We start from the raw sequence: 26,791 nt of genomic DNA on the forward strand, positions 1-26,791 counted from the left end.
ATTGCATCTGGCGTCAAACCTGTGCCAAGTTCTTGTGTGGATGGTCCACTGTCGCGACCCCTTGATGGGGGCAGCCGAAAGTCTACCGACAAAGTACCCAACACTAAAATGTATGGAATACTGATGCGTTCTGAATACTGAAGTGTACCTAATACAGTACAGTACTGTAGTTTGTTTTTTCACGCAATGGCCAAACCCCAGCCACTGGAAGCAGTGCCGGTTCCAAGCCCAGACAAAATGGGAGGGTTGTGTTAGGAAGGACATCCAGCATAAAAACTGTGGCAAGTTGTGTGCAGCTGTGTGCGGTTGTGGCGACCCTTCAACTGAAGACATTTGAGATTTAATAATAAATATGAGATAATAGATCAGGAGGTACTCCGGTTTCCTCCCACATGCCAAAGACACATATACATTAAGCTAAATGGTGTTTCCCAATTCACAGTAGTGTTTGTGTGCGTGTGTGTGCCCTGCGATATATTGGCACCCTGTCCAAGGTGTACATGGCCTCATGCTCCAAATTTCCTGGGATATGCCCCATGCTTCCAGAAGCGTAGGGGGAAAAAAGCAAAAGTGTTGAAACTGATCATCTTAATTAACATAACACTTGGCCTAATATTTGGTTGCATACCCCATGTTTGTAGCGACCCACTGACATAAGTAGGGCATCCATTTTTTGTGTTTCCTTGCCAAGCTCGCACCACAACATCTTTCAGCTGATTTGTTTGGATGAGTATCTTTGTTCAGCATTTTTTTCAGGAAGTGAAATGCTTGCTCTGTTGAATTAAGGAATGGTGAATGACTTGTTTAAAGTCTTTGCCTGGTTAATGGTGTGTTTTGGGTCGTTCTCCTGCTGCATGAAGAAATACCTTTCAATTAGATTAGATGCAATGCTCTGTAAATTGGCAGACAGAATGTTTCTGTAAATGTGTGAATTATTTTGCTGCTACATCATGAAGTCCATCAACAGTAAGGATTAGTAAGCTTGTTCTATAGGCAGCAATCTATTGTAATTGTTATATGCATATCTATTTAATATGTTATTCCTTAATGTCAAACAAAAACCTAAAAAAAAGTGTGTTGCATTCTGCATTGAGCTCTTATGAGCTAATTATAACTGGACTTGATAATATAAATTAAGTTGAGAAAGTGGCGCTTTTCCAGAGTATACAGTATATAAGATCGCTCTTGCTTACAATGTATCATACACTCATTGTCTATACCACATCTCAGGGGTGGCGATCCAACACTCACACCTGGACGCACCAATTTTTGCACTGCGGGAAGAAACCGAAGTACCAGAAGGAAGCAACCCATCAAGCATGGGAGAACATGCAAACTCAATGCACACAGACCTAAAGCAGGAATCAAACCCAGACCCTGGAAATGCAAGCCAACAGCCTTTATTAAAAATGATTTAATAAAATTAAAAACAGTGGCTTAGTGGTTAGCACTGTGAACTTGCGCCTCCAGGGTAGGGGTTTGATTCTCACCTCGGATCTGTGTGCATGGAGTTTCCCTGTTCTCCATGTGCTTGATAGGTTGACCTGCTAATCAGGCTAACTGGCGTACCCAAATTGCTTGTGGGTGTTTCTGTGTGCCCTGCAATAGATTAGAACCCCATCCAGGGTGTACCCCGCCTATTGCCTTACTGGGATAGGCTCCGGGCCCCCGGCGACCCTGTATGTAGATGATGAGTGAGTGAGTGAGGTCGGCACTCGGCAGAAGTTCAACATACAGTAGTTACACGCCTGTGTTCCAGACCGCAAGAGGGCGCTCCATGTTAAAGCACGCCCTTCTTCGTTATATTTCTTCTATGATGACGTTGCGCTGAGGCTGACGCGTATGGAAGTTACAGAAATGGGAAAGTATACCGTGTTCTCGGTGCTTTTATTGGTTTTGTTTTTATTCTCGTGCTTGTGTAGCTTCTCGTTTGCGTCAGAAATCAGTTTTGTGACGTGCGGCTCGGTGGTGAAGCTGCTGAACGTCAAACACAACGTCAGGCTGCATTCTCATGATGTTCGGTACGGCTCCGGTGAGTGAACAGGTCTCACTACAGTCAGTGTACAGTCAGTTTAATGGCTAAATGTTTAAACTATATATATATATATAAACTGTATAGCTATTAAAAATATGTATTATCTATTGACAACCATTTAAAAACGTGTTAAAGTAAAATGAAAACTGTTAATTTTTTTAATACGCCTATTTGCGCGAACCTGTCCGACCGCTTCCGAACATTTCCGAAAGGGCAGAGTCACGTGACCATGGATCAACTAGAGATCACATTGAGATGTTCAGTAAACCATCACTGCCCGTAATGGATCTGGCTTGTACACAGATCAAGTCTGAGACTTTGGAGTCATTACCACTTTGTCCCAAAGTGTTTTATGCTGCAATGTTTTGAGTAAAGAAGACATAACTGCCTTGCACCTCCAGGGTCTAGGTTCGATTCCCACCTCGGGTCTGTTTGCATGGTTTCTTAGTGGGTTTCCCCTGGTTACTCCAGTTTCCTCCAACCGTCTAAAGACATGCAGATTACACTAATTGGCATTCCCAAGTTTCCCATAATTTAGGAATGAGCATGTGTGTGTGTGTGTGTGTGTGTGTGTGTGTGTGCGTGCGCACCCTGCGATCGATTGGCACCCGCTTCGTGCCCCAAGTCTCCTGGAATAGGCTCCAGGCCTCAAACAACCTTATACGAAATAAAGAAGTGTAGACAATAAGTTAGTGAGTGAGAAGACATAACATATTTTATCATTAATGTAAACCTGGGATTTGTCTTGTAGTCAGGAATGCTGTTGTATGAAATTAAACAACACAACCAGATTTAAGAATTTTACAGTGCTCTGGTATAAGACTCGGTTAGCTCTATTCCAACAGTAATATACTGTACTCTAAATATATAAGTGTAAAACCTCCTAAAAGTTTTGGCTGGACTCCTAAACAGTAAACTAAAAATTGTTTTAAAAAATTACATTATAGAAAGTGTCTTGTTTTTTGTGCGTCTCAGGTAGCGGTCAGCAGTCTGTGACTGGAGTGACTACAGTGGAAGACAGCAACAGTTACTGGAGCGTGCGTGGGACCAATGGGGAAGGTTGTCATCGAGGAACTCCAGTCAAATGTGGGCAGAGCATCAGACTTACGCACGTAAACACAGGCCGTAATCTGCACAGCCACTATTTTGCATCTCCGTTGTCGTCCAACCAGGTCTGTAGACATTTCATTGCTCTCCAAATGTTAACTCGTTCATAAAGAGGAAACCTGTCTAATAACTAGCTGTTTATTGATTATTTGATATATTTATTTTAATACCCTCACTGTAATAAATTTCCATTTCTATAGCTACAGTAAATATACATGGACTTGTATGGCAGGTGCTTCACAAAAATATATTCTAAACCGCGTAATGATATGTTTAGGACGGTCCAGGTTAATAACGATATAACCTCCAGCAAGATTATATCAAGCATTGTCATGCAGGAATTACAATATATACTTCTATATAGGACATTTAAGAGTAACACTTGTAAGAGAATTACATAAAAACATTAATGAACAGTCTAGGAGCTAATTTTGAAAGATTTGAGATTTTGTACAGGAAGTCTGATACAGCAAGTGTGTACTGGTCCATTCCCTGTCAGTTTGTTTTACTTGGGAAGGTTACACATGTACAATCCCTTTTATATAACTTAAATGTCTAAAAATTAAAACAGGTACATTTATATTAGAGCTGTGCAATAGAATCAATTATGAAATGTAATCAATCTTTTGTTGATCAGTTTTTGATTTAAAATTAATTTACACTTTTTACATTATTTAGGTAAACTTTTAAACAGTTAAATAGTCGATAATTGAATTAATCCTTTAATCCTTTTAGTGTAGCAGTTGGAAGTTCTGGTTTGACTTGAACGCCCCTTGTATTTAACTTAATTTAATTCAATTTAATTTTATTTATATAGTGCTTTTAACAATGGTCATTGTCTCAAATGTGCCATTAAAGGAGCTATATGAAGATTATGAAGAAAAATCCTCATAATAAATTGTTTGCTAAGTTATTACTGTACTTGTTTCCTGAATCTTTAGGAAGTCAGTGCCTTCGGAGAGGACGGTGAAGGTGACCATCTGGATGAGTGGACTGTCCTGTGTAGGGGTTCTGTATGGCAGCGTGATGAGTCGGTGCGTTTCCAGCACGCTGCCACAGAGGCACTGCTGTCGGTGACAGGCGAGCAGTACGGCAGGCCCATCCACGGCCAGAGAGAAGTGCACGCGATGACCAGCAGCAGCCAACACAGCTACTGGAAAGCTATGGAGGGGATTTTTATGAAACCCAATGAAATGGCATACAAAGACTTCAGTGGTCCAACACACACTGAGTTCTGACTGTTTTCACTCCAGCAAGCTGTCTGTCTGGCAGCACAGTGCGTTTGTTCTATTTTTCTTTTAATACAGAAATCTCCCACCAAAGGATTCTACATCTGTTTAAAATGTGACAGCTCACATTACTCTGACTGCACAGTGATATGAAGAGCACAGAGACTTTGATTTAATTCATCCTTATTTAATATCTAATATTTAATAAGTTGGACATTTTGAGGGTTCATCAACAGCAAAAAAATATAGGTCAGTGTAGCACTTTAGAAATACTGTAGATGAACTATTTGCCATGTACACAGTTGTGTGAAAAAGTTTGCATACCTTTAAACAAAACAAAGAATATTTCTAAATATGCGGCAGTCTGGGTTAAACCATTACACATTACTGCCAAAAAAAAAGTTTGCGCCGGATTTTTTTTTTCTTCAGCAGATGTGTGACTTGTGCTTTTGCTTGTAAGCAGCATTGCTCCCACATAGTACCTCGAGAGTTTATTTACATTTGGATAAAAAAAAAAGATAAAAATTTACACTAGATGGCACACCAGAGCCAAAACATTCCTATGCCTATGCAAAGTTTTATGTGTATGCTTGGCATTGGAATGTTAATGTTTTGTTTGTGAGGATGTTCTTATACAATATACAGTATCTGTATACTCCTGACCAACTGTATGCGGGATCCCCTAGTGGTAGAACAATGTAATAGCTGGTAAACTGACACTTCTCAGATTTTATACATGTACTGTTCATCATATCAGCATCGTTAGAAAGACCCCAACATAACGATTTTAAGTGTGTGGGGTTTAATCAGTCTTTGCCTTTGTTCGCCCTTGTGTTCAAAAATCCACAAGACTGGTACACAAAAGAGATCTTCAGAAAAATTGAAACACATCATAATAGCTAAACCAGTTCACATCAGTCGTCAATGCCTGTCTAGAATCTTGAGTACATAAAACCTAAATATTTAATTATTTATATATGTAATGGATGGAAATTACAGTTGCGGTCCAAATAACCACAGGACGCACATGGTAGCTATCTTGTGCATATGTACGAGCCAGGCTAATAATAAACTCTGACAGCTCAGCTGTAAATATATTTCACCCAAATGATATGACCTCTTCATAATTAGTATATTAGTACAATAAACACCCAGAAACCATGTTTGTGGGATGTAAACCTTTGCAGAAAACTGTATGTATCTTTTCATGTGAAAGCTTTAGCATGTCATTACTTCTTATAGGATGCTAGATTTTATGAGGCACTGCATGTTTACAGCTTTTTACTTCTCATTTATAAAATTTTACAGAGGAGCTGACCTATATTTGATTTGCAGTATTATTAATTTTATTGTAAAATGGTTTTTTCCCTAGTATTTTTAAGCTGTCTAGATAATTATTCTGTTATTCTTTGGGCTATCAGTTTGTTTGTCCTGTGCGCACAGTTCAGTATTATAGTAAGTTAAATTTGAGTTATGATTGTTTTAAATTCGTTAGTCATGTCCTGGGTTTGGGAATTGCACTTTAAATCAAATAGGCCAGATCCTGCATAAGTAAAAGCCCTTTAGCAATGTTAAAGTTTTAACATTATGCAAACTGTTACTACATTGCAACAACTAGAAGAAGTTTTTTTTTTATAAGCAAATACACTAAAGGTACTACAATAATTATACAAGGGTTTTACTCAAAGTAATGTAAAAGTGGGCAACTTTTTTAATAAATTTATTTTTTATTAACTGACATAGGTGATTCAAATTGCACATGGTAGATTAACCATCACCAGCGATGCATTCGCACCATTTCTGAGTTTCTCTGTTGATGGTCTTCAAAGCTGGGTTTCTCCTTCTTTTAACTTTTTTTCTCCTTTAGTGCACATTGCTCTTGGTAATAATGATGCCATCTTCGTAAACATTCTGTAGCGCAGTGAGAGACCATCAACTGCGACAAAGTGGATTTTCAGTGAGGATTCAATAGTTGGGTTCAGCAATGGTGCAATTGCTTGTGATGGAAGAGTTACCCTACAAACATGCAATTTGAACGACCTATGTCAGTTAGTTACACCAACATGTTTTGCATTATGTTTGGTACGGCCTTCGTAAAATTATCAGTATACTGTAGTCCAAGTTTAAAAAGACTTAGCTTATTTGTTCCCATAATAAAGGTTTGTTGTCAGGCTTGCTAACTGAAGTTCAGAACACTAACTGGACTGAGATGCTTGACATTAATTTGGATCTGACTTTCTTTTTGTTTTTCAAAGAATGTTTTATTGCCATGGCCCTGGAAAGGCATCTTTACTATCTCTGTAATTAAATGGCTTTCTGTTCCAAGCTGTTACTCCAGCAGGAAGCTGTGGGAAAAAATGGATTATATCTTTTTTTTTAACTGTCTACACAGTCAGCTTCAACATTATCCCCTTGTTCTCAGGTAACAATAGAAGTGAGAATGTGTGATATGCTATTTAAAATTAAAAATTTGTTACAGCTTGGATTTCTCTTGTGTTGCCCATGAAAGACAAAACATAAAGACAAAGACATTCATGAATACATCTACAAAAAATACATTTTGTATCATTAAAAAAATGTAACCTACATTTACTAAGGGTGCTGATAATTCTGGTGCTGGCTGTATTGTATATTTTCTAATCTGTACTGCTGAATTAAGACATTTTGATTTTAGGGACGGTTTTGAAATAAAGTCATCCTTGAATTATAATGATTTTTATTTGTAGAAAATATATCTTTTTTTTCCATTTAATGAGAATGATAATTACTCAGTGCCTGTGTATGTGAGTTCATACTTGCATCAGGATGTCCAAAGATGAAGGGATGATCAGCACTAATATAGGAAAGAGACCAATCCATCATTTACTCATGAACAGTAGCAATCAAATGTTTGGAAACACCTAATTCAATGTTTTTGTTTGTTTTTTTGACAATGTTTCTAATTTTTTGACTGGTACTGTAAGTTGAATACAGCTACAAAAATGTAATCACTTGCTTTAGCAGGCAATATATTTCCTCAGAAATTCATGTAAAGTCAGATAGAAAAGAAGAACAGCAATAAATTTAAGTAAATCAAGGTTTACTTTATTAAACTTTGAGAATTCTTAAGATTGACTAAGACTTTTACACGTCTCCAGTTATTCATTGAGGATTCTAATGCATTAGTTATGTAGAAAGACATTTGACAGCTCACAGGCATTATAAGAGAAAATAAAATAAAAAAATCCGAAAAAAATTCTCATTGAAAACTTAAAAATATCCCAGAAGATATATGAGAAACTTGGTCAGACAAACTGAAGAAACACAACATAATCATAAGATCCCACTAAGACCACATGTAGTGATAAGTTTGTTTAAAAGGTATTTAGTAATATGAAACAGCAGTCTTTATAGCCTCTCTTGCCGTATATTAATTGAAAAAAACAAACAAAAAAAAATCAATCATTTCATTTCATTCATTCTTGACATGTCCAACTCCTATTCTTCTCCATTTTCAGTATTAATCTTTTTCCTGTCCTTGTTCTTTTTCGTTTTCCATTTTGGTTTTCATTTCCTCACCCACTTCATCAATTGCACTCTTAATCCTGACACAAAAAGAAAGGAATCAGTGTAAGGCAGTTATTAGGAGACATGATGTGTTCAAAGTGTGATAAAATGTTAAACTGTTACTAGAGTATGTTTAGTTATGTAGGAGCACCAATACTATTGGCTATTTGTCTGTTGCAATTCACCATAACGCCCTGCTTGACTATTCGCATTGCCTCTGTGCTAGTGTGATATAGTGCATCAGGTACAACAGTGTTGCAGGTATTTTAAAATAATTTATAATAAATTAATTCATAAAAAAAAGAACATCGTCCAAATCGTCCATGATGTCAATGATAGATTTGACATTACACTCTATTTGAATGAACACCGATTTCCAGACCATCCTACATTTCTTGTGGTAAGTTAACCTACAACGTTTTAGCCTATAATGATCTAGCGTTAGTTATAAGTAATGTATAGCAGACCTCTAGCGGTTTTAAACCTACATTGAAGCTGCCATTTACTTATGACTTACATAAAAATTTACCCACATGCAGTTATTATGAATAGGGAATCAAATTATAAAGACCAAAATCAATCTTTCAAAATCAATACCAAAAGATTCTTGTTTCTGTCTATTGTAAAGTTAGAGCTCCTAGTGGACATTTGAGGAACTGCACATTTTGGCACTCCCATGTTAGCTTCATTTTTCAGAACTGTAGAGTTGCTAAATCAACACATTATATAAGTGTAGGAGAACAAATACATATAGTGAGTGTGTTTAAATTTAAATAGTGTGATTAGATTTTGTGCTGAGATGCACACAGGATCACTATTGTGATATTAATGATTACAGCAGCAGATCACACTGTGTTGACACTAGCGATTATACTATTTCTATACTTGTCCACACTATAGAGACAACATAAGTGACATTTAAATTAAGATCTGCAAATGAGACATGATTCATCAGACTAATCATATGGCATACATTGTTGGTTGAACATTTCTTCAGTTCCCTATTGTAGCTTTAGTCCATACAATTAGTTCCCATTTAACTGTGTCAGCACAAATGTTACAGCAGATTTTTATACCATGTTTTTAGTAACACCATATAACTTCTTAATAAATGTGTATTAAGACGTGGAAGGAAGTAGTAGAGATCACTGATGCTTCTGGTGATACATAGGTAGCGTAATCTGCTTAAATGCTATAACGACATTACCTTTCAACTGAAACTTTCTCCTCAAGCAAGTTAGCAAAGAGATAAAGGTGCTCCATCGCAGAGTGATACTGAAAATTCAATGAACGCAGTGTGAAAACAGGCAGAATGACGTGCCGATGTTATACACATCTATAATTACAGCAAGAAAGTAAGATATTCACCTTTGTCTCATGCCAGTTAAAGCACTTTTCTTTGTAGTGCTCAGCAACTTCCTTATATTCCCGGGTTCCGTGGGCTTTGCTCTTTCCGTGCAAAATCTTTTCAAATTCTTCAGGGGAGTTTGTGCACTTTGTCACGATTTGATTCATGGATTTTATGACCAGCTCTCTTCCCTAAGGAAAGAAATACCCCCAAAAGATTATTAGCATAAAATATGAAAAAAAAGTTTGTCCTTTAAAGAAATAGGAAGGAACAGAACTGCCAAGAACTGATTGTCAGCCTAAATGATATTATTATTCAAATTCTACCATTACATAGAGACTTTCATGGTGGTTGCACCACACAAAATGATTAAAACTGCACAATTATTGATATAATAAAGTTTTTTAACGATAAGATGTTTATTGAACATTTCTAAAGAGGAGTCCAGAGTCAAGGCTAGCAGAGGCAAAATTGCTCTTCATGTTTTCAGAAGGAAAAGCCTTCAGGATGTAGAGCTTAATGTTTTTAGAAAGAAAAGCCTTCAGGATGTAGAGCTTTGAAATTTCTCATTAAGATAAAAGCCTGATTGTTTAGTTTTGTCACCTTTTAAAAAGAAAATGAGAGAGTCTGACTTTTAGCATCATAGCAGGAACTGAACTGTTTCACAGACACTCAATTTACATACACGTATAATGATAAACACGCTTAAAAATTTATTAACATTGGTGAACTGGTATGGTATAGAAGAAATAAATTAGTTTGGGGGTGAATTTATAAGAAAACAGGGATCTCAAACATGGAAAAGGAAACAAATCATTTGCTTCAGCTATAACTTACTGCAATATTAAGCATTTATGCACAAGCTAAACACACTACTAACAAATGAATGTAAGGTCTACAGAACTTGTTTGTTTGTTTGTTTGTTTTGCTGAAGAATTACTGTTTTGTATGATAACTAGTTATTACTGTGCAGTTAAGAGCAGATTTTATTAACTTAGGGTTACAGCAGACCTATATTATGTTGTTACGGTGTTGGAGGATGATTGCATAATTAATACAATCATTCAATCAATTATAGATTACCTGCATAAGGTCAAACCTTTCCTTCTCATATCTTTCTTTTTCCTCAGGGGTTTTTGCAGACTGGATCTTCTTCTGCAAAATCACAAATGCGACATCCTTGTTTGCCACAATGTCACGAGCCATGACTTGTCTGAGAAACATATCAGAGGAGAAGTGTCACTTTTTTTTCCTCTTTTTACAGCCACACATTATTATAGAATTCAGCACAGCTGGAAGTAAGACTAGAGTTACATCAGTCTATGTTTTTTCTTCCACCAATATGTTCTCGGCAGGGTTTTGTTGATGCACAGCCGATATAGGAGTCACAAGGCCATCCTGGGAACTGTAATGACACAATGCAAGAACTTTACTTTTAACATGATACACTACATGATATATTCAATATGGCGGCCAGGATGTTTAAAGCTTCTGTTTACCCTTTAGCAAGTAACAACGAATGGGTTAACTGTAACCTGTGTTTAGAAAAAAAAAGGGTTTTTGTAAAATTGGCAGCATTGAGGTATAACTGGGGTAAAAATAGAAAGACACTAGGACTTGAATGGGACACAAATTGTACATACAATGTAGCAGGCTTGAAGTCATGGTGTGGTATGTTTTTCGGTACAGTGAGGTTAAAAAAAAGAAAGTTTTCTTTTCATTTCAGTTGTAACTCGTAAACATAAACCTGTATGAACATGTGAGGAATGCGCAGAACATACAAATCATCCTTTGTTTAAAAAAAAAAGAAAAGCTTTACCCACAGTACTGTGCAAAAGTATGTATATATATTTTTTTAATGGAGTCTTGTCTAAAAGTTTTTTGGCTTCCTGAATGACTTTTTCAGTCCAGTCCCTGTACAGTTTTAGAGTATTAGAGTATTGTCATTTAATTTGACAATAAGTTTTCTATAAGTAAATGCACATTGGCTTAAGAGCCAACAATCAAAGTTGGGAGTGCTTTCACTGGGTTCTTATACAAGGCCTTTAACATTAAACTGAAGCCATTTTTTACTTACACTGCTCTCTCAAGCACCATATTATCTTTAGTTCAAATTTTGTTACATACAGTTATAATGTCTAAATTTTGGTGGGTTAAACATTCAATATTTCCGAACGTAACTTAAAAGTTAATAAATAAATGACATTACAGAAGAGTATTTGAATGTGTGAAAATGTGACAAATTTACCGGAAGTATTTCTAACCTAACAGCTGTTTTACTTAAAAAAGATACAAATCTGTATTAAACACTACTGACTATTTTCAAAAAGAGTTTTCACACCAAATATTGACATTATTTATTTTATTACTTTTAATGCTCTTTATATATATTTTATATATATAAAAAAGGCATCTTTGTACATGTGTAAGAATTTTGCACAATACTGTAAGTAAAACAGCTGTTAGGTTTTACTGAGCATGCTAGAGATTATGAGTTCTTCTGGTAACTTCAGGAGCTTAGAGGGAGTTTGCAAGTGTGTGTGCGTTTGTGTCCAGAGAAGCTGGAATAGACTGGCATGCAGGTACTATCCTCACACCTTGTGTATTCCTGAGATAGGCTGCAGATTCACCACATCTACAAAGATCAATCACAAAAAACTTTTGATTCCGAAATGATATAAATAATGTTGGATTTTAATCAGCATGCAGGGTTTGGGATGGACTTATTCTGGGTTTTTGATATTGGTTTTTCATTAGGGTGGCACTGTCGCCTTGCACCTCCAGAGCTCAGGTTTGAATCCCACCTTGGGTCTTTTTGTTTGGAGTTTGCATGTTCTCCTCATGCTTGGTGGGTTTCCTCCACGTTCACAGGTCAAAGACATGCAGATTAGGCTAACTGGCATGCCCGTTTTGTGTGAATGGGCGTGTGAGTGTGTGTTGGTGTGTGTGCCCTGCGATGATTGACACTCTGTTTAGGGTGTACCTTGCCTTGGACCCTAAGTCTTCTGGGAGAGGATGTTGAATTTTAAGGAGTTGATTTTTATGCAAATCTGGCAACTCTAAGCAGAACCAACATGGCGACATTAGTGAGTTGATGTTTGTCTCAAAAAACGCCATTGTTGTTTATTATTAAATAAATAAAATAAGTATATACTCAGCAAAAAAGGTTTAAGCTGAATATGACATCATGCATGACGTATACCTATATAAACCTCTGTCTTATAGTCTCTAATAATTTTATATAAACGTTTACATAATTTTAAGGAAATTACAGGAAGAACGCTTTAGGAATAACGTTATTCTAAATCACATGAGCTGTCGCTTCCGTGTTTTCCATACACGCCCTATGGCACAACTGCCAAAATAGTGGGTTTTTTTTGTTTGTTTAATTCACCCTCCCTCATGTATACACACTGCCACATTTGCTAAAGTAAATCGGTTCTGTTTATTAAACAGTGAGTTAGTCAAAACCAGTAAACTGTAATCGTACATACAAATTAAAACAGTTCGTGCTCGGCTTGTAGGTGGCCGTACAGAAAACGCTTTGAGAAAAAAAAAAACATAATAGTATTCTGTAAATACAGGTGTAACAACCTTATATGAAAACGCCTAGTTATAATATATGCCATCGTTAACCTACCGTAGCGTGTGTACTCACAGAACTCCTCCGTTTACTGCTCCTGTGTGTAGAAACGAAACGGAAAATAAGCGCGTGCGTGCTTTCCTCCAATCACAGAACAGCACAGAAGACGACGTCATCTCCCAGACTCCCAAACAGTTGCACACTTTAATATCTTACATCAAACATTCTTTAGCTTTGATAATTCTTACGTCAACGCTATGCAACGTCACAACATTTATTTCATCATCTTTCTTTTTGTTAATCTCACTCAGGGCCTTCATATTCGCTTATTTTGTTCTCTCTCTGCATCTTTTCTTCTCTTCAATTAAATGACCGGATGTATTTACATTAACAATTCAAGTGCTTTAATCAGACCCCCATCTTAACTCTTCACCATACCAAGACATCTTGGACAATGTTATGCTTCCAACTTTGTGGCAAAGTTTGAAAGTTTGTGCCACAGTGGACAAAGCAAGAACTCTAAGGACATGGTTTGATGAGTTTGGTGTGAAAGAACTTGACTGGTCCTAATCTGGACCCCATCGAGCACCTTTGAGATGAACAGGAACGGAGATTGCAAGCCAGGACTTCCCGTCCACCATCAGCGTCTGACCTCATAAATGCTTTTGTTAAAGTTAGTTCATAGATTGTGTTTGGATAATTCAGATTTGATTTAAGTTGGCAGTGATACAGGCTAGTAACTACAAGTCAAATGAAGACTTTTTATTGTGCAGAATAACAAAACACAGTTATGGGAGTAAAAACTAGCTTTATTTCTCTATATAATCCCCTAATATACTAATGCACATATCCTAGTCGTTCATTGCTGCTTTCACACCATGAAGGTCGAAAGTTTTCTCAGTGTGTTGGAGCCATGATCCGATTGCCTGCTTAATGTCTGAAACACTGAAAGAAATAAAGAAAGAAAAAGGCAAGTATACTAGAGAAAGGAGGGAAAATAAGTCTGTGTTGTAGTTGATACAAGGTATTTATTTTGACATTCACTGTATAGGTCATTTATTCAATATACAAATTATACGTTCATATTTTCTTAGAAGTTTTTCTTTTCTTATTTAAAAATCATATTGCTATAATTTTACTGTCAATCCATAGCCTGCATGCAAAGTGTATACCATTAAGCATATCCACGTTCCCTCTTAAAAATAAAATACATCATATACATAAGAATAAATACATAATACAAATTTCTTCTGAACATTGTACTTGGCATGCTAAAAGTGAGGATTCTGGATTGAGAGCACATTATATTCAAGAGCCCACTGTCCCGTTACCAGATAAAAAAATCCTGAAAGAAAAAACCTGGGAAGAAAACACAAACAATTCAGAAGCAAAATAAAAACTGTAATAAAGTGTAATAAACAAAATTTCTTCAAAACCTGAACACTAAACAAAAAAACAAACAAAAAAGAGTGAAGTCACAAAAAACAGAGGACAGTCACAGAAGTAGATTTGGCAGTAATGTGTAGATTAAACTGAATGACAGGGGCATAAACAGACTATTGCACTTCGAATTTTGGCACATTCAGCCCAGGGCATCAACATGAATGGTACACGACAGAAGCATAGACCTAAACATCATTTTGTATATGGACAAAACATTGCATATATATATTTTTTACAAGTATACTTTAACTGGGGATGATGGAATTTAAATATATAGTATTGGTTTCAGTTAATGATTTAGATGTTTAGGTAATTTAAGGTAGTTTATATGCTCATGTTCAATATTTGCTTTCTCCTTAATAATAATAATGATAATTTTTTAAAAATTAAATTGAAGCCTCACTAGGTGGAGCCATTGACCACATATTAACTTAAAAGGTAGGCAACTCTTCTGCAAAACCCCTGCACATCAACAATTTAGTCTAGGATCCAATCCAAGATCTGTCCATTCAGAATAATACATTTTAAAGCAGTTTTTATGTGATTTTGATGTCATTCCGAATTCTACAAAAATAAATGAATAGCCTTGTTTTCAAGGGACCTGACCTGCACAGACACCCCACCTTTTTCACTGGGACGGGAGCATTTCTATCTATTTTCTACACATTTACACAAATATTTGAATAATAGTAATATGAAAGAGATACGTGTGTGATACTGCAGTTGTCTATATCCATTCACAATTGCCTCCTGACTCTTGCTGGAGTCCCACTGTTTGGCAACTGTGTCTTGGATAGCAAATCTTCACCCCCTAAGAATTTATCTGATTTGGACCCTTCATAGGGTACAATTATTATTCCACACTTATACCACAGCACTGCTGATTTCTTCAATGTCAATTGTCATTCATTTTAAACTCTAATAGTAGTAGTGTCATCTGCAAGGTGAACTTAAGTTTAATATTAATTTAATATTAACTTTAATGTTCACCTTTCCTAAACCTTGTTTATAATATAACAACTTACATCTTGCAAGGCAGATGGTCCACATAAACAGATGAGTAATGTGTTAGCAGAAGAATATTTAACATTTTGGAAAGGAGTCTCCAGTGTCAGCTCTTTGTAACAGTGACAGGCAAAGCTGTCTCTTTCATTTTTTCGAAAAGAGGGAGGTATTTGCATGTTCTCAGTAACATAAAATGTGTTGTTATTGGAAAAAAAAAAATATGATAGTTTGCAAACTGCTGTGGTATAAACGGAATAAGACACTTCAGTACATGCTGTCATTGAAAAATCATTCTCTATTATTTTTCTTAACCAGCACGCCCTGGTGTGTATTATTCCGTACATAAATCACTTGTAATGACTCATTTCATTCAACAACCTCATCATTTCTTTTTAAACATGAGATATGACAGGAAGACACCTGAATGCTTCCATTAAAATAAATGATTTTTAAAAAGCAAAACCCAGTGCTTTACACATATGTGTAGAAACAGTTTCAGACATGCATGGACTATAGACATTTAGGTATGCATCCAACAGACAGTTCTGCTAACACAGCATTATATACACAGACATGCATGCAGTGCTATATGAGAGAACATGACTCTGCTACACTATTCCACATAAACAGCGTGAACAGGCAAGGGGAGTATTGACACATTTAAATATATTCAAAAACAGGTCGAATATTTTCACCACAGAGAAAGGGTTACATACAGTAACGGGAGATATAAAGACATAAAGAGAAGAGACAGACCAGTTTATTTCAGGTGCACCTAAATGCTGCATTCACTGAGCCTGAGTCTGAACTGAATGAGTAATTAAAAATGGACCAAAAAAAGTCCAAAAACTTGTCATAGACACTTCTGCAGAAGTGAATCACTGTACTGGTAATCAGACAAAATGTTCATCAGACCTTAAGACCTCATACTCAGCTTTGATCAAAAAGAATGACTTAACCCCTGATATGTCTTTACATTGCTTAACCCCTCATATGTCTTTTTCAAGCATGACTAACAATTACTAACCTAGCTATTCTTTTTATTATAGCTACACATACATTAGGTTTCCATGTATAGGTATTATCAGTTACGCTGGGGGTAATTATGAACCATATTTTCCAGACTATAAAATGCCCACTTCCAGGTAGCTGAATGTTTTGCATCAGAAGTGGGCTGAGGGATTTATAAATCAAGACATTGGTGCCTGTCAAAATTATCCTCATATTCAATTAAATATCTGCTCAGAGGCAAAACATTTGGTCTCTGTGCTGCACCAGGCTCTGTAAATGAGAGAAAATTCAAATTATGTGCACCACCCACATCTAGCCAATTAGGATCAGGAAGGATTCAGGCCTGTCCATCAATCATGTTGCCTGTATGACCCAAATCTGCATGATTGTAAAGATACAATATACACAAAAAATGTCTGACAGAATGCTTCCTGTTGAACTGTTAGTGCATAGAAAAAGTTAAAATAACATCTAATCAGAATACAAAAAAATATATATAATCAAATCCCATACTTTCATAAACATAGATGTACCTTTTTTTTTACTCCAGAGCAACTTATTGTCTGGAAAATATGGCATCATCCTTCAATCACTGTGCTTCGCTACAGCTTGTGTGACTCCATTTTTAATCAAGAAAATGACTCTTGAGAGCAAAATGTAATGCTGTTATTCGGATTGAAGCAGGTTTACATGCACATGCTCAAGTACAGACAATGAACTGAAAGTTGATGGGAGATACTGGTGAATGGCGTCCTCTTCATGACTCCTGTTTCAGATGGCGTCTGAAGTTGATGAGAAGATGGGAGAAAAACACATACAAATACAAGAGGGGGCCAAAATTTTATTGCATTAAAGGGGCACCGAAGGGGAGCCCTTGTGTCTTCCTGTCAGAGAGATAAAGGGAGGGTAAACAACTGTTATTAGAGTTTTATGATGTCAGTTTGTGACTTTCCTTACACCCATGTGTTGGCTCCGTTTCTTCTGAGGAAGTACTTCTTTATTATATGCTTTAAAGCTGGATGCATAGAAGTCTATAGAGTGCATTAAATCCAGAGCGTAGTGGGCTGGTGTCTTCCGCACAGTGGGACGCTTGCTCACTGCAAGTCCAATTACAAAGCAATAAATGTCAACGACATATTTAGTTGTTCGTTGATATGTCTTGTTTGGCTAAATAAGTGGAGCAGAGGTATTATCAGTCACGAGTCACAGTGGACAGAGCTAATCCATACCCTTACGCAACATCTGGTTGGCCGCAATGAGCATGACGCTGATGATGAAGGCCATCGCGAAAGCGCAGATCAGGCTCTTGCGGACGCACGTTTGCCGATTCTTGCCTTTAGAGTGCACTAAAGAAGTCACACAGAAGAAAAAACTAAATATGCAGCTGGAACCTGATAGTGAAAACAGACAGTCAGACTTTGTGAAGAGACCAAACATCATTGTATTGAGTGACCTAAGCATTCACATTCCTTTCTTGCCTCTTAGGTTAGCTCTAATTGGCTGCTGATGAGGCAGGGAGCAAAAAGTCAATTTAAAGGCAGCAGAATTATTAGCCAAAGGTGCAAATACTTTAACTGAAAAAAAGATAACGTTTATATAAAAATAGTTTAAACATGCTCTAAAACAATGAAAATCAGCAATCAGCAATATCATGTTTCAGACTTGACCTGCATTTATACTATGAGTGTGAATATGCATACAATATTCAGAATAAACAGATAATGTGATACCAATAGAAATATGAATAGGTGGAGCATTATATTTTAAAGAAAGCTTGCCTGAAAGGATGATGGGATCAATCGTTACAAAGGTCCCTTTTTTCTATTTCTTGTTAAAAGTTAACACAGGTCTCAGAGCTCCCCAAAGTGTGTCTGTTAAAGATCCAGCGGAAATACCCCTTAGATAATGCATTTTTGCATCTCTTTTTTATTCTAGGTTTTTCAACCATTCTTCAAACACACTGTTTCAGTGGTTATGTAATTAACCAAGTCATATTAGCCAGGTCCTGACAGAGATCAGCAAAGCTAAGCAAGCTGGGGGAGGGTTTTCCTTAAATGAGGTCACATTAGAGGAAAATCAAAATGGATTTTTTTAAAGCTCCGGCCGGAACAAAAATGGAAAAATAATAAAAAAATGGGATGTCACATTCTTGTATTAACTTTTTTTGACATAAATTGACTAAAATTGAAATTTGGTAATAGTTGTCCTTTTATCACACTCACTTAAATCTTAATGCTGATACAGATATTTGCACCAACCTGATACAGATACAGACAGTGCTGTTGGGTTACACTCCTAACTTATAGCTAAGCTCACATGTTGCATGCATAATATTCCTCAGCTCAAACCGTAGCCTTCAATTATAGATTAAGGTTTTTATCAACTGCTATTTATTAAGTATATCTCACCTCTTCCACTCTCTTATCTGTGAGGCTGTGTGTCTCTCTTGAGATCCGAGAGTGAGACTAGAAGTGTATCTACAAATGTGCTCTTAATTTACATCACTGATTAAGAAAACAGGTTTGTGCCTCCCATTCACTCTCACCAGGGATTTTCTTTCATTCCTACCCGATTCATTTTTTTTCCACTACTTCTCCAGTGTGTAGCTGTGTAAAGGAAAACCAGAACCACTCATTCGTCCTTGTGAGGAAATAGACCACATTATGCTTCTTTCCCTTCATTTGCCTGTCTGATTTCTGTCTTCTTGCCACATTCGCCCTAGTTTACGTCTTATTCATCTACTCTAATGTTCGGAGAGAAACAAAAGGCCATTCTCATCTGGCACATTGCAAATCCGAATGGCAGATGAAATGAATGAATATGAGCAAAAAAAAAAAAAGCAGCATTCAGAGCAAAGAGGGAAGAAAGAACAGTAGATGAGTATGTGAAACAATAAATTATAGGGCAGGTTTTTTTTTTCTTTTTTTGGAGTTTTCAGTCCAAAATTGAAAAAGTAAAATAGACTGTTTTAATTTCGTTCAAACTCAGAGAAAAGGCCTGATAATGTCTTGCCTCACATGGTTTGTTGATAATACACATCATTTACCATGCTTGTAGTATGTTATTAAGGAATAAAATAAAACTAACATTAAGGTGTTGGTTTATAGCCATCCAAGGAGCTCAGCCTAATCTGATCAACTAATATCACTGCAGCAAGCAAACTGACTTGACTAGCAACATTACAGGTAGTCTCACATTTATATGGGTATTACTGGTATTATTTATGGTATTATAGAACATTACGTTCATAGCTATTAGGTGTGAAAAAACAGAAACAGTAAGGAGAAACTGCTATGTACAGAATGAGAGAGTCTGGGTCTCGGGAGGCTATAATAGGTGTAATGCCTGGTAGTTGAACATCTTGTGAGCATTAAGCATAATGGCCAATTGAGTCTATCAAGGCATCTGGAGACAAATGGGTATGTGAGTACCAATGTTTCGAAAAGTAGCTACCTAGTCACAACCACAATGATATTTACATTCACATGTGTTTGATTTGCAGCACTCAATTATGTGCTAAAGCCATAGGCAAGAAATAATAATAATAATAATAATAAAAAGAATCAATCAATCAATTAATCAATCAATCAATCAAGTACAGATCCTGTGAAATCAGTGAAATATAATGCCAGCAGTCTTTACCACTCACCTCCCTCAAATTCAGTCTGGCAGTTTCCTGAGTTGTCCTTCAGGCTCTCCTCCTCATTCACAATGATGTTTTCAATGTCCTTCATTGTCAGATGGTCTCGAAAGGCATGGAACAGGACTTGTTTAAGCTCCTCCAGAGACATCTGCTGCATGTCAAACTGCACGGAGAGAACACAGGCGAACAGTGAGAGATTTCTCAGTGGACAAGCTGCATACGAGAGTGGCTAAATAGATAACCACTAATACACTTTGCTTAAAGTTGAAATAAAATTTTGATTTCTTGTAGCCTTTTATTATTTTATTTTAAATCAGAAGAAAAACGTAATTTCTATCACTATGGGAAAAAAAAACCTGGTTCTTGTAGCAATCTCCATCATACTGCTGTTTCATTAAACCAAGAATACAGCCTTCATAACAAATATGCAGTATAAAAGTGGTTAAATAACACCAGTCTATCCTATTAGTATTGTTGTCACTTACACATAATTAAGTGGCACAGTGGGCATCACGGCCGCCTCACAGCTTCAAAATCCCTGATTCAATCCTGAGTTCGTGTTATAATCAGTTTCTCAAAAATGTACTGGCAGGTAATTATAAGTTTGTCCCTAATTGTGAATGTTTGTATGAATGAGGCTTTGATGGACTGGTGTGAATCAGCGTGAGCTCTTGCCTGTTGCCTATGACTCCACTGGGACCCTTACCAGGTTAAAGTGCTTACTAAAGATTAATGAATTACTAATTGAAGAAGTGTTCAATATGTGATTTATTTACAGCCTTGTAAGAATGTACAACAACATGATGGTTGCAGTAAGCGGTATTTGAAAAGGCTTGCTCTTATCAAGTTATAGTTCATTATGATATATAATGAGTATGAAATAAAAAAAAAAACACTGTGAAAGGAAATATCCTTTTATTTATTCATTCATTCATCTTCTATACTGCTTATTTTGGACCGGGTTGCGAGGAGCCTGGACCTAACCTAGGAGAATTTGGGCATGAGGCAGGGTATACCCAAGACGATTGGCAATTGATTGCAGAGGACACACACGGGCAATTTGTGAATGCCAATTAACGTAATCTGCATGTCTTTGGACTGTGGGTGGAAATCAGAGTACCCAGGGGAACTTGCAAACTCCGGTCACACAAACCCGAGTCAGGAATCGAGCCCCCGACCCTGGAGGTGCAAAGCCACAGTGCTAACCACTACACCACTACACCAAAAGGAAGTATGCTGGTTATATACAGGATAAACAATTAAAGTATCCTGGTTATATACAGGATAAATAATGAATAAACAAATGGCAGTGAATGGTGCAATGATAAAAGCATAGACAGACGCAAATGCAGTTTAGCAGTTTGTTGCTTAAAGCAGCAGAGGCATATAAATTACATCAAAGACATAAAACAGGATCATAAACAGGGACAGACAGAAGGTCTGTTGATGAACAGAACTTCACAGGTTAATCCAAAATCCAAAGAACAGCGAACAGAACAGGTTGTCAATTTTGTAATATATCCAAACACATGAAAACTAAAGCTTCGTAATGTCAAGCATAAGCAACTGTGCAAATACTTTGCAATAAGCATGAGTTCAGAGTCTGTTTATATAGAGTGTGACTGATTAGAAACAGACATGCATGATCAGAACTCAGGTGAGTGTGAATGTGACTGTGTAGTGCAATTTTGGGAATTGTATTCCATGGTGGCCATTATTATAGCCTGTGTTTTGTTGTGGTTAATGGAATTCGGGGCTAACTCTGTTTGTGTTATGACATACTTAGATCTGTAAGAGTTGTGTAATAGCAATAGAAACCCTCTAAGAAAAGAGCAAACTGGAGAAACTTACCATTTTTTCACGCTACTTCCCAACTGATATATGATGCCAGTCAGTAAGAAAAGTACAAGGCATTCTTTAACCAGCCATTTTAGTACAATACACCTATGGGAACATATTATCCTAGATGTCTGTCATCACAACCGCTGCACTGTCCTCACCCTCACAGAGTCCATCACAACCCAGCTTTCTCAGAAGAATAGACAATGCAGTATAGACTCTTGAGATACAAACTGGATTAAAGACAAGACACAATCCTCTACGTAAAACATGGGGAAAAATGCATTTCTGTTCCATAACGATTAAAGAGAAGTGAAGGTGGGACAATTTGTACAAGGATTTTGCATTGGTTCATATTTTAGCCTTTTTCCAAAGATTTTACAAAAATCCTTGAGCCAGCCATGCAGTGATATTTGGATCTCCTGCCCCCTAACAGGTAAGTGCAGAGTCAAAAAAGAGTGCTTTTTCGATGGTCTTTATTATACTCTAACATTTACTAATGCATTTACTAATCCATTATCTGCACTAAATCATGGAACATTAAAGCACTGAGCATTTAATGGTCCTCAAAGCAGGGTTAGAATATGTGCAGTAATTGAATATATAAAAAGAAAAAACAATATAGAGCAATAATCTGCTGAAATTGAATGTTCTTGAAAAATCAGTGTTTTTTTATTATATTACATATTTTTTAATTAATCTAGACACTTTTTATTCAGCTATGCACACATGCTGCTTTCAAATCTAGACTAAATTGGATTACATTTATTAAACTTTAATCAAATTCATTAGCTTGCTGTGCGCTTCACTTTAGCCCATCACACTGTGGGTAGAACTTAGTCCATATACCCCCAGAGCATACTGGATTGGGTGTCCGATAGTCAGCATATCTCAGCATTCCACCTAGTCCTTATTAAATTTGCCTTTAATTTTATCTGCAATGCAAGTAATCTAAACCTGCATTTCTTTTTTTTTTTTTTTTGGCTTATATGGTTTGCACTGTCGCTTTGCACCTCGTGCCCGGGGTTCGATTTCTGCCTTGGGTCTGTGTGCAGGGAGTTTGCATGTTCTCCCCGTACTTGGGTTTCCTCTGGGTTCTCCGGTTTTCTCCCACAGTCCAAAGACATGCAGATTAGGCTAATTGGCGTTTCCCAATTGCCCGTAGTGTGCGAATATGTGTGTGAATGTCGACAGGACGTCCTGCCATGATGTACAAATGGAAACAAATACAATGGTCACTAGTCTCCACGGTCAATAGTTGGACTACAGAGGTTCCTAGATGGATGGATACAGTAGTTCTATTATATCATCTATAAACAATCATTCTTTTCCTTCTGTTTTTTCTTTAGATTGAATTGCCTTGAAGTTAATAAAACAAAAAGCTTGTTATGTTACCAAGAAAATTTATAACAACACCCTTTTCCTACTAATTGAAAAAGTCTAAAGAAACACCTCTATACAAACATTTATTTGATTATTTATGAAAAACACTAGAATTATTTGCCCAGGATTATATGCAATATCAATATTATAATTCCATGTAAATTATTTTTTTACTATAAAAACAGTAACATATTAGAATGGTTTCTGTCATATTATTAACATTTACTCCTGAGCTCAGTTGACTGTCTGTTTAAAAAAAAGTTTTTCCATTCTGTAGGTTCTCCAGTTTCCCCCCTCTCTTTCCAAAACACTACCAGTAGGTGGACTGGCTTAAAATAAATTGCCCCTAGGTGTAACAGATTACACAGATTGTGTTCCTAACTTATGCCTCATATTCTCAGGCCTTGTCTAGGCGAAGGATCCACCAGAAAGCCGCTTTAAAATCTAGAGCATTATATTCAACAAGTGCATGCAGAGTTTTGAACCTAGAAGCACCTGGCTCTCTGCTACAGACAGGCTCTGTGGTCTAATGCAGGACTGGCCTCATGGGACACAGCTAATGCCTGATTTCATTGTCATGTAAATTTATAGACATACTTGGCATTACGGGATGATGTGGTACATTTGTTTAAATTCACAAAGTTTTAAAAAAGCTGGTCAGCAATAAAGTGACAGATGAATTGTCTGTTGGAAGAAAATTAAAGGGAAAAAGACATACTCCCCACAGTACCTAATAAGTGATTTCACTGAAATGTAACCTACATTTCCCCATAAATCCTGAAAAAGGTAGCACACACCACCAAACTGCTTACAGCTTGATTAATAATATTAATAATTCACAGTCTGATACCTTAATTAAGGTAGTACTAACTAAGGTAGTTTTGATGAATTTCAATGTAGCACAAAAGGCCCTTAAATTGCCTGTTTTGCACTTTTATAAAATGTAATAGTGCATGCTGTTATGGGAAAATAATCAAAGACAGGGTAATGTGTCCTGACATGAAAGAGAGTTACCATTACCATGGTAGCAGTGACTTACTCACTCATCGCTTTATCCTATACACAGGGTCAGGGGGGCTTGGAGACTTAGGGCACAAGGTGGAGTATTCTCTGGACACACACACACACACACACACTACAGGCAATTTGGGAACGCCAATTAGACTAATCTGCATGTCTTTGGACTGAGTACTCAGAGGAAACCAACCAAGCATGGGGAGAACATGCAAACTCCATGCACACATACCCCGAGGCAGGAATCGAACCCCCAACCTTGAGGTGCAATGCGGCAGTGCCTAATCAATACACCACAGTGCTGCCAGTCACAGTAACTCCAATGTATTATTATTTTTTTTTTATAACAGCACATTCTGCATTTTTTTTGCACATTTTTTTTCAAACATTATTAAAAACATTTTTAAAGGGCTGACACTTTATCCTATTTATTTATAATTATTTGAATTGTGTATAATGTACATAAAAGAAAGTATCAGCATGGTACTGTACTGTAACATACTGATACGTTGTACTGTACTCTACTATACTAAAAAACCACAAAGTGCCACATTATCATGCCATAGACTTTTCCACTATCAGACAATTTTATTTATTAAAAGAACAGCATGTATGTATTTTAAATCTTTTATTATTAAACTTAGATTATGTAGAGTGACTGGCATTCATGTCCCTGTGAATTAGCCGTTATTATACAACTGGAAAAATATTAAAACAAGTGCACACTAATATAAAACCTGCGATTTGCCTTGCAGCCAGAACTGCTGTCAGTTGATATTAAAGAAAATTAAACCCCTTGTGACTAATTTGTCAAGAATTCAACATATTGTGGTTATAAAAAAGCAATAAAGTGCAATGCAACTTAGAAACTTGCATGCACTTCCTTTTTTTCATAAGCTATTAGTTATAAAACTATTTTACAAATGCTACAAAAAGGGAAAAGTATTGTTTTGTGTATCTACTGTAATCTTTATGAGAAAAAGCAGTTAGATAAGTATAATACCACTTATAATTGATGTTAAGGAGTTGGAAAAAAGATTCTCCTTGAAATATTTAAGGGTTCACATCTCTGAAAGTGCAACAATAGAAAACAAATACAGGAGAAAATCACTGACTACCCTGGAAAAGTTCTATGATTTCAGATCAACTGTTTACATTTTTGCCCTCTGGAAGGTGCTATTAAAAAATAAATCACAGACAACTAGGTTAAGAAACACCTTCTACCCTACAGCAGTTGTCCAATTGAATAATTAAATGACTTAAAGCTATGTTTTTTCTTCTATGTATTAGGAGTGACTAGTGTTCATATTTGTATTAACCAAGACTTAGTAACGTTTTTTTTCACACCAGAGATAGAATTTTGTAATTCCGTTATATGGTTTACATATGATGACTATAAAGGAAATAGGTATTCTAATCCAATTATTTGAATTGTTTATAATGGACATAAAACAAAGTATCAGCATGGTACTGTGCTGTTCTATGCTGATACGTTGTACTATACTGTACTAAGGAACCACAAATGCAACATTATCATTCCATAGATTTTTCCACTATCAGACAATTTTATGTATTAAAAGAACAGCATGTATGTATTTTAAGCCTTTTATTATTAGACTTAGATTATGTAGAGTGACTGGCATTCATGTCCCCGTGAATTAGCCGTTATTATACAACTGGAAAAATATTAGAACAAGGGCACACTAATATAAAATATATTAGGTATCCCACAATGTAGAAGAATTTCTTTATTATTAAATCTTATGTAGTTTCCCAGATCATATTCGTTTTAGACGCTCCATTACTGACTGTATATAAAGCGCTGAGAGATTAGGGTTCAGTAAGTTTTAACAGGAGAAAATGTAAGCTATTGTATATAATTAGTTGTACTTGGTTAGTTGTAAAATTATTCACATTTTGTCTTTTTGTGTATTTGGGATTAGTGGGGTTATTTAATAAAAATGTATTTTACTTTGAAAACACAGAGCTGATCTTGTTTAAATTGAATTAGATTCAATCCTCCTGCGCTGAAACTCTCACTCAATCGCAAACTCATAATCAAGATTCTTTTCACACACTTAGTTTCACAGTCATTTTATAGGCTACCGGCTTCCCACACCAAATCTAATAACCAGAGTGAAATCAATCAATAAGACTGTCTGTAATGTATACGGTATGTCCAGACAGGACTGCATTCCATGCAGCACATACAGCTACAACCCACTCATTATTCACACATCTTTACATATTGTGCCACTGCTCACTGAACATCAATAATCCAGCTATAACTGCTCAGCAATGTGGCTTTACAATTCATTTACCTGCTTCATAGCAAGGTAGGAGTGAAGGGGAGATGAGAAAAATACCGCCATAAATTGAATGTAGGGTCAAACAGATGGAATGACGAAGTGATAAAGAAAAACAATTGAAAGCTAGCACCCAGATGGCTAAAGGTACAAGTAATTTCTCTCTATATTACCCCTTTGGCTAACTATTTAAATTTTTCAGTTTTGGTTGGGGGCGGCACGGTGGTGTAGTGGTTAGCACTGTCGCCTTGAAACTTTAGGGTTCAGGTTTTGATTTCTGGCTAGGTTCAATTCTCATC

At 36.4% G+C, this 26,791-nt stretch overlaps 3 protein-coding genes across 4 annotated transcripts in view; 1 reads left to right on the top strand and 2 right to left on the bottom strand.

Moving 5' to 3' along the window:
- Window positions 1-1,820: 1,820 nt before the first annotated feature.
- sdf2 (stromal cell-derived factor 2) lies at window positions 1,821-7,090 on the top strand. Its single transcript, XM_053478574.1, has 3 exons — window positions 1,821-2,032; window positions 3,011-3,207; window positions 4,084-7,090. The coding sequence occupies exons 1-3, from the start codon at window positions 1,843-1,845 to the stop codon at window positions 4,378-4,380; spliced, it is 684 nt and encodes a 227-aa protein (XP_053334549.1). The 5' UTR covers window positions 1,821-1,842; the 3' UTR covers window positions 4,381-7,090.
- Window positions 7,091-7,433: 343 nt separating this feature from the next.
- Window positions 7,434-12,992, bottom strand: LOC128507563 (legumain-like). 2 transcript variants are annotated; one of them, XM_053478575.1, is made up of 6 exons: window positions 12,906-12,992; window positions 10,580-10,670; window positions 10,349-10,478; window positions 9,286-9,456; window positions 9,125-9,192; window positions 7,434-7,955 (listed from the first exon to the last, which is right to left on the bottom strand). In XM_053478575.1, exons 3-6 carry the CDS (start codon window positions 10,469-10,471, stop codon window positions 7,871-7,873), a joined length of 447 nt encoding a protein of 148 aa, XP_053334550.1. In that variant the 5' UTR covers window positions 10,472-10,478; window positions 10,580-10,670; window positions 12,906-12,992; the 3' UTR covers window positions 7,434-7,870. The 2 variants fall into 2 exon arrangements, with proteins under 2 accessions (XP_053334550.1, XP_053334551.1); XM_053478576.1 differs by having other exon boundaries at window positions 12,924-12,943.
- A 1,540-nt stretch (window positions 12,993-14,532) lies between these two features.
- caln2 (calneuron 2) overlaps window positions 14,533-26,791 on the bottom strand; it is a 48,870-nt gene continuing 36,611 nt past the window's right edge. Inside the window, exons 5-6 of the mRNA XM_053478655.1 lie at window positions 19,957-20,113; window positions 14,533-17,653 (exon numbers count right to left, since the gene is read on the bottom strand). Of these exons, the coding sequence (XP_053334630.1) occupies window positions 17,526-17,653; window positions 19,957-20,113 (285 nt within the window). The 3' untranslated portion in view covers window positions 14,533-17,525. The remainder of the gene's footprint in view (window positions 17,654-19,956; window positions 20,114-26,791) is intronic.

Source organism: Clarias gariepinus, chromosome 19 (genome assembly GCF_024256425.1).
Source record: "Clarias gariepinus isolate MV-2021 ecotype Netherlands chromosome 19, CGAR_prim_01v2, whole genome shotgun sequence".
NCBI classification, from domain to species: Eukaryota; Metazoa; Chordata; class Actinopteri; order Siluriformes; family Clariidae; genus Clarias; species Clarias gariepinus.

Excerpts from the sequence above, each read along its gene's own strand:
- sdf2 (XM_053478574.1), top strand. The coding sequence starts at position 1,843 with ATGGAAGTTACAGAAATGGGAAAGTATACCGTGTTCTCGGTGCTTTTA. Across the intron at positions 2,033-3,010 it reads TGATGTTCGGTACGGCTCCG|GTAGCGGTCAGCAGTCTGTG; the intron begins GTGAGTGAACAG and ends TGTGCGTCTCAG. Across the intron at positions 3,208-4,083 it reads CTCCGTTGTCGTCCAACCAG|GAAGTCAGTGCCTTCGGAGA; the intron begins GTCTGTAGACAT and ends CTGAATCTTTAG.
- LOC128507563 (XM_053478575.1), bottom strand. The coding sequence starts at position 10,471 with ATGGCTCGTGACATTGTGGCAAACAAGGATGTCGCATTTGTGATTTTG. Across the intron at positions 9,193-9,285 it reads TTAACTGGCATGAGACAAAG|TATCACTCTGCGATGGAGCA; the intron begins GTGAATATCTTA and ends TTGAATTTTCAG. Across the intron at positions 7,956-9,124 it reads GAGAAAGTTTCAGTTGAAAG|GATTAAGAGTGCAATTGATG; the intron begins GTAATGTCGTTA and ends TTTTTGTGTCAG.